At 38.2% G+C, this 6,000-nt stretch overlaps 2 protein-coding genes across 2 annotated transcripts; both read left to right on the top strand.

Moving 5' to 3' along the window:
* Positions 1–378: 378 nt before the first annotated feature.
* Positions 379–2,257, top strand: LOC106358322 (glutathionyl-hydroquinone reductase YqjG). The gene is made up of 6 exons (XM_013798080.3): positions 379–559; positions 746–970; positions 1,061–1,237; positions 1,313–1,537; positions 1,610–1,738; positions 1,817–2,257. The coding sequence occupies exons 1-6, from the start codon at positions 476–478 to the stop codon at positions 2,048–2,050; spliced, it is 1,074 nt and encodes a 357-aa protein (XP_013653534.2). The 5' UTR covers positions 379–475; the 3' UTR covers positions 2,051–2,257.
* A 458-nt stretch (positions 2,258–2,715) lies between these two features.
* Positions 2,716–5,384, top strand: LOC106421192 (lecithin-cholesterol acyltransferase-like 4). The gene is made up of 11 exons (XM_013862041.3): positions 2,716–3,076; positions 3,166–3,257; positions 3,329–3,447; positions 3,522–3,657; positions 3,732–3,783; positions 3,861–3,961; positions 4,033–4,221; positions 4,311–4,468; positions 4,554–4,608; positions 4,692–4,745; positions 4,831–5,384. Exons 1-11 carry the CDS (start codon positions 2,830–2,832, stop codon positions 5,239–5,241), a joined length of 1,614 nt encoding a protein of 537 aa, XP_013717495.1. The 5' UTR covers positions 2,716–2,829; the 3' UTR covers positions 5,242–5,384.
* The last annotated feature ends 616 nt before the right edge of the window (positions 5,385–6,000 follow it).

Genomic DNA, 6,000 nt, shown 5'->3' with positions numbered 1-6,000 from the left:
TTGCATTGTGAATCAGTTCATACCGCTTTTTATCAACTGTTAGTGAATTTGAAAGACTGAGAGCAGGATTTCGACTATGATCACCAATAAAGGGGTGTGAATCTATCTATCAAGATTCTAAGACAGTGAAGTATAAAACCTCTCTTTTTCTTACCCATGTAAGAGTACATTAGTTTTCATCACAAAGAAGTGGGTTTAATTTCTAATAGATATCAACTTTATAAGTAGAAAGATATGAACCTTTTTTGTTTTGTTTTTCTAATGCAAAGGTGACTCGGTTAGTGGGCATGACAAAAGCAATGATCACAGGTGAATCGGTTAGTGGACCAACCGACGTCGTATTATAACTAATCTAAGAATTGTATATCGTGACCATAGCAATGACATAAGCCGTCGCCAGTATTGACTCTAAACTTTTGGATTTATGTATATAAACTGTATTAGCTGAATCATAATATATAGAAGCTTTTGTTTGATGTCTTACTCCACGATCCTCAGCCACAACAGCAGCTTCCTCTCTCTCGCTACAAAGTTCACTACTCGTGGATCTCGTCTTCAGGTACACATCATCCCTTCCTGTCTTTGATCAGAGTACTGATTTTGAGACAAAAGTTTCCAACTTTCGATCCGTTTTTGTGTGTCCAAACTAAAATACTCTGTTTTTCATACTATGATGCTCTGTTTTTGTTCTTAAACCTCTGTTCTCAAACTAAAGTTTGATCTTTTGAATTTTTTTTGTCACAAGTGTACACTAGCAATGGCTCGATCTGCGGTTGATGAGACATCAGACTCGGGAGCATTTCAAAGAACTGCCTCAACATTCCGTAACTTCGTCTCAAGAGATTCCAACTCTCAGTTTCCAGCTGAATCTGGAAGATACCATCTCTACATATCGTATGCTTGTCCATGGGCTTCTAGATGCATCTCATACTTGAAGATCAAAGGACTTGACGATGCTATAAGCTTCTCGGTTCGTAGACTCAAAACCCCTTTCGAAACTGCTTATGTCCATTTCATGACAGTATTGATTTGAATAGTTTCCTTGTTTGGTTTCCATCAGTCAGTTAAACCCATTTGGGGAAGAACAAAAGAAACAGATGAGCATATGGGATGGGTCTTCCCGGATTCAGACAATGAGGTTCAAGGAGCTGAGCCTGACCATCTTAATGGTGCTAAGAGTGTAAGAGAACTATATGAGATTGCTAGCCCAAACTACACTGGGAAGTATACTGTTCCTGTAAGTCTTTTTTTTGGTTTGTTTTTGTTAAGTCATCTTGAGTTGGTACTAGATGGCTTTTTTTTTTAATGACAGGTTCTGTGGGATAAGAAGCTGAAGACCGTTGTGAACAATGAGAGCGCAGAGATAATCAGGATGTTCAACACTGAGTTCAATCATATTGCGAGAAACCCTGATCTTGACCTCTACCCTTCTCATCTCCAAGCTAAAATCGATGAAGCTAATGAATGGATCTACAGTGGGATTAATAACGGTGTCTATAGATGCGGTTTCGCAAAGAAACAAGAACCATACGAGGAGGTAAAGTGCTAGAAACGTTACATAGTGTTTATTATTGATCCCACCCATGAGAGTTATGGTTCTTGTTTGTAGGCAGTGCAGCAAGTGTATGAAGCATTAGATAGATGCGAGGAGATTCTTGGAAAGCATCGTTACATCTGCGGTAACACTTTGACTGAAACAGATATCAGGTTGTTCGTGACGCTTATAAGATTTGACGAGGTAAGTGAAACCGACAAGAACTGAAAAAGAACACAATTAAGGGAACGAGTTTGTGATGTTGAAACGTTGATGATGCAGGTTTACGCGGTTCACTTCAAGTGCAACAAGAAACTCTTAAGGGAGTATCCGAATCTGTTCAATTACACGAAAGATATATTTCAAGTACCCGGTATGAGTAGCACCGTGAACATGAATCACATCAAGCAGCATTACTATGGAAGCCACCCTTCGATCAACCCTTTTGGGATCATCCCTCATGGACCAAACATCGATTACTCTTCGCCACATGATCGACACAGATTCTCCAAATGAATAAAAAAAACAAAGTTTTCACACTTGAGTTGATTTCTGTCTTCAGAAAGTTGCCAAATAAAGTTTGCGTCTTTTAACATTTCAAAGTGATGTTTGAGTAGTATGCTTTGGGAAAATAAAAGCTTGATGTTTTATCATGTTACAGTTTGCAGTCTCAGTAGTTGAGACAATGTTGGTCTGATCATAAATAAACTTTTCCTCCGGCTACAACATTGCTTTTCCTGAAATGCAAGGCTCCATGTAAGATTTACAATCTTGATAGGGACCTTGTTGATTAAAAAAATCTTGTAACTCAAATGTTTTATTTAGTTTGGAAACAATTTTCCAATCCTGTAACTGGTTGGTTGTCTCCACAAAATTGAAAGTCCAGAACCGGACTTTCCAGCTGCTATCTCAACCGGGAGCCCTGAGGTTGTGGGCTTCTTTGATAAAGACCAAATCAGAGAGACAAATTGAAAACAGAAACAAAATAGAGGGGGTTGTGTGAAATATAATAAGCCTGTGATTAACCATAAATATATCGTAATAATTAATAATCCCAATGGAATCCCAGATAATATTATTAAATTATTAATTAATTTGTTATTGGAAGTGTCAATTATTTCAATCTGTTATCCATTTGAAAAATTAAATAATTTATTTAATTGATATAGATTACAAGATTGTTTTCTCCCTCCTTAACTTGTACGGCTTAAATTCCAAAGTTCGACCCTTTTGTCTTCAAATCTCTCACAAACCCTAATTTCCCCAAATTGGATTTTCTTAAATCGATTCAACAAATGGCTCTATTATTGGAAGAGATCATTCGATCAGTAGAGACCTTTCTAAAGCTCAAGAATTCGACCCAGACGACACCCTATGTTGACCCGAATCTCGACCCGGTTCTCCTCGTCCCGGGTATCGCCGGCTCCATTCTCAACGCCGTTGATCATGACTCCGGGAAAGAAGAGCGTGTCTGGGTCAGAATCTTCGGTGCAGACCACGAGTTTCGAACAAAGATGTGGTCTCGCTTCGATCCTTCAACTGGTAAAAAAAAAAAGTTTCCTTTTTTATAGAAAAGTCATGAGCTTTTAGCTTTGTCTAAGCTTCTGAGGAAACGTTTTCATGTGGAACAGGTAAAACGATCACTCTCGACGCAAACACGAGTATTGTGGTTCCTCAAGACAGAGCTGGTCTGCTTGCAATCGATGTCTTAGACCCTGATATGGTAAATGTTTATATAGTCTCTCCACGTTAACTTTGTGTAGATTGTTGATCAAGACAAAGACTTTTGTGTAGATGGTTGGACGCGAGTCAGTGTTCTACTTCCATGAGATGATTGTTGAGATGCTTGGTTGGGGATTCGAAGAAGGCAAAACCCTTTTTGGTTTTGGTTTTGATTTTCGCCAAAGCAACAGGTGTTAAAACAACATATCTCTCTTCTTAACTGATTAGTTTATTAACAGTTTTGGTGTTTGTAAATGGTATATAGGCTGCAGGAAATTATGGACTTATTTGCTGAGAAGTTGGAATCAGTTTACAAAGCTTCAGGAGAGAAGAAGATTAATGTTATCAGTCATTCTATGGGAGGACTGTTGGTGAAATGTTTCATGAGTCTGCACACTGATGTATGTATATTTATATATAATTCAGTTCTAATGTTATCTTTACATCTCAATCTGATTTTTTTTTTTCTTATTAGATATTCGAGAAGTATGTACAGAATTGGATTGCTATTGCTGCTCCATTTCGAGGTAACTTCACAGACTTTTAGTAGTACTTATGAATTGTACGAGAGACAGTTACCAGACTGATTGGTTGTTGGTTTCAGGTGCTCCTGGATATATCACATCGACTTTACTGAATGGAATGTCATTTGTGAATGGCTGGGAACAGAACTTTTTCGTATCAAAATGGAGCATGCATCAACTGGTAAACTGATGAGTTAACAATAATCCCTTTTGATTATATATCTTCTGATACAAGTTTTCTCCTTGTTTCAGCTTATTGAGTGTCCATCCATATACGAGCTGATGTGTTGCCCTTATTTCAAATGGGAACTCCCTCCCGTTTTAGAGCTTTGGCGAGAGAAAGAGAGCAATGATGGAGCTGGCACCTCAGGTGTTGTTCTCGAGTCTTATCGTAGTCTGGAAAGCCTTGAAGTTTTCACAAAGTCTCTTTCTGATAATAAAGTAAGTTACATGCTTTCCACCATCTTTCATCAAATGACGAACGCACAGAGGTTGCATTGACTGATCCTTCTCTCCTCTCAAATTTTCAGGCTGATTATAATGGAGAGTCCATCGATCTTCCTTTTAACTGGGAGATCATGGAGTGGGCTAACGAAACCAAGAGAGTGCTACACTCTGCAAAGCTTCCTCCTAAAGTCAAATTCTATAACATATATGGGACCAATTTAGAAACTCCTCATAGTGTTTGGTAATGTTTTTTTATTTGAGGTCTCAGTTTTCGAGTGTTTATTTGTGCTACCTTTTCTAAATTCGATACATGTACCCCTCTGCAGCTATGGGAATGAGAAGATGCCTGTCAAAGATCTAACAAACCTAAGATACTTCCAGGTAACCGCATAGTTCATCCTTTTTCAGGTATCAACTATCATTGTTATAGGCAAGAAACTCATGTTCTGATCTTGTAATCTCAGCCGACGTATATATGTGTTGATGGTGATGGCACAGTCCCGGTTGAATCTGCCATGGTATGTTGCATTATTGTGTTTCTCATAAAATATTTAATTTGATAATTTCTAACGGTTCCTTTGATTGTGTTGTGTCTTTCTCTAGGCGGATGGGCTTGAAGCAGTAGCTAGAGTTGGAGTCCCAGGTGAGCACCGTGGGATCCTCAACGACCACCGTGTCTTCCGGATGCTCAAACAATGGCTAAACGTAGGGGAACCCGACCCGTTCTACAACCCGATAAACGATTACGTCATCCTTCCCACCTCACTCGAAATGGAGGAACACCACGAAAACGGTCTGGAGGTTGCTTCCGTGAAAGAATCATGGGACTTCACATCAGACGACAACAACGATAATGGCACAGCCGCGTCAACCGTTAGCTCCATATCAGTGTCTCGGCCCGGGGATGATCAAAACCCTCGAGCTGAAGCTCGTGCGACGTTAACAGTCCATTCACAAAACGATGGTAGACAACATGTCGAGCTCAATGCTGTTAGTGTCTCTGTTGATGCGTAAAGCGCGTCTTACTCTTCTTACCTTTGTAATGTGTTAGGTGTCTGTGTCTGTGTCTGTGTCTGTGTCTGTATATAGCAAACGAATCACGTGCCTCGTGCACTTAAATCATAACAATAAAATTCCGTGTTCGATTTGTTGTTTAAGCTTTGCAAGATTCAGAGTCCACTTTTAATCTAAATACATGGAAAACTCAAAGCTTACCAGTGATGTATCCCTGCAATGTTCTCAATTAGTTGGGGGTCTAATAATGTTGCCACTAAGTTTTTGGGAACCTAGACAAATATTCTGTCTTGTTGTGCTTAGACCCGGATAGTAAAACAGTCTCATCAACAAAGGGTTTGAATATTTCACACCGATATTGACATTTAACTACAAATATCCAAATCACATTTTTACGTGCATTTGTTGCAAACAAATATGTTGATTGTGGATTTTTGTGAAAACAATAAAATTCTATGTACAAATTTATTTATAATTATTTTCATAATATATTAGAAGAATAATTTAGATGATTAGAAAAAGTGTCTATTGCTATTATAAAATTCTTTGCTGGTTAAATATTTGCTAGTTTAGAGAATTTTAATTTTCTTAGACTAGCGCAATCTATATTATAATAGTTTGGTTATATTAGAACTGAATTAGTACAATGGCTAGTTTGGTTACAGTATACTCCACAATAGTTTCATCTGAGTTTTTAATTCCGACGGCACAATAACAAAGTACTTTGATTGACTGGATATGTAACATATTTATTCATTT

Source organism: Brassica napus, assembly GCF_020379485.1.
Source record: "Brassica napus cultivar Da-Ae chromosome C7 unlocalized genomic scaffold, Da-Ae chrC07_Random_1, whole genome shotgun sequence".
NCBI classification, from domain to species: domain Eukaryota; kingdom Viridiplantae; phylum Streptophyta; class Magnoliopsida; order Brassicales; family Brassicaceae; genus Brassica; species Brassica napus.
Note: the sequence above shows the minus strand (reverse complement) of the source record. Positions and strands in the feature narration are given on the sequence as shown.

Coding starts and splice junctions, on each gene's coding strand:
- LOC106421192 (XM_013862041.3), top strand. CDS start 2,830: ATGGCTCTATTATTGGAAGAGATCATTCGATCAGTAGAGACCTTTCTA. Junction 3,077..3,165: donor TCGCTTCGATCCTTCAACTG/GTAAAAAAAAAA, acceptor CATGTGGAACAG/GTAAAACGATCACTCTCGAC. Junction 3,658..3,731: donor TCATGAGTCTGCACACTGAT/GTATGTATATTT, acceptor TTTTCTTATTAG/ATATTCGAGAAGTATGTACA.
- LOC106358322 (XM_013798080.3), top strand. CDS start 476: ATGTCTTACTCCACGATCCTCAGCCACAACAGCAGCTTCCTCTCTCTC. Junction 560..745: donor CTCGTGGATCTCGTCTTCAG/GTACACATCATC, acceptor TTTTGTCACAAG/TGTACACTAGCAATGGCTCG. Junction 1,538..1,609: donor AACAAGAACCATACGAGGAG/GTAAAGTGCTAG, acceptor TCTTGTTTGTAG/GCAGTGCAGCAAGTGTATGA.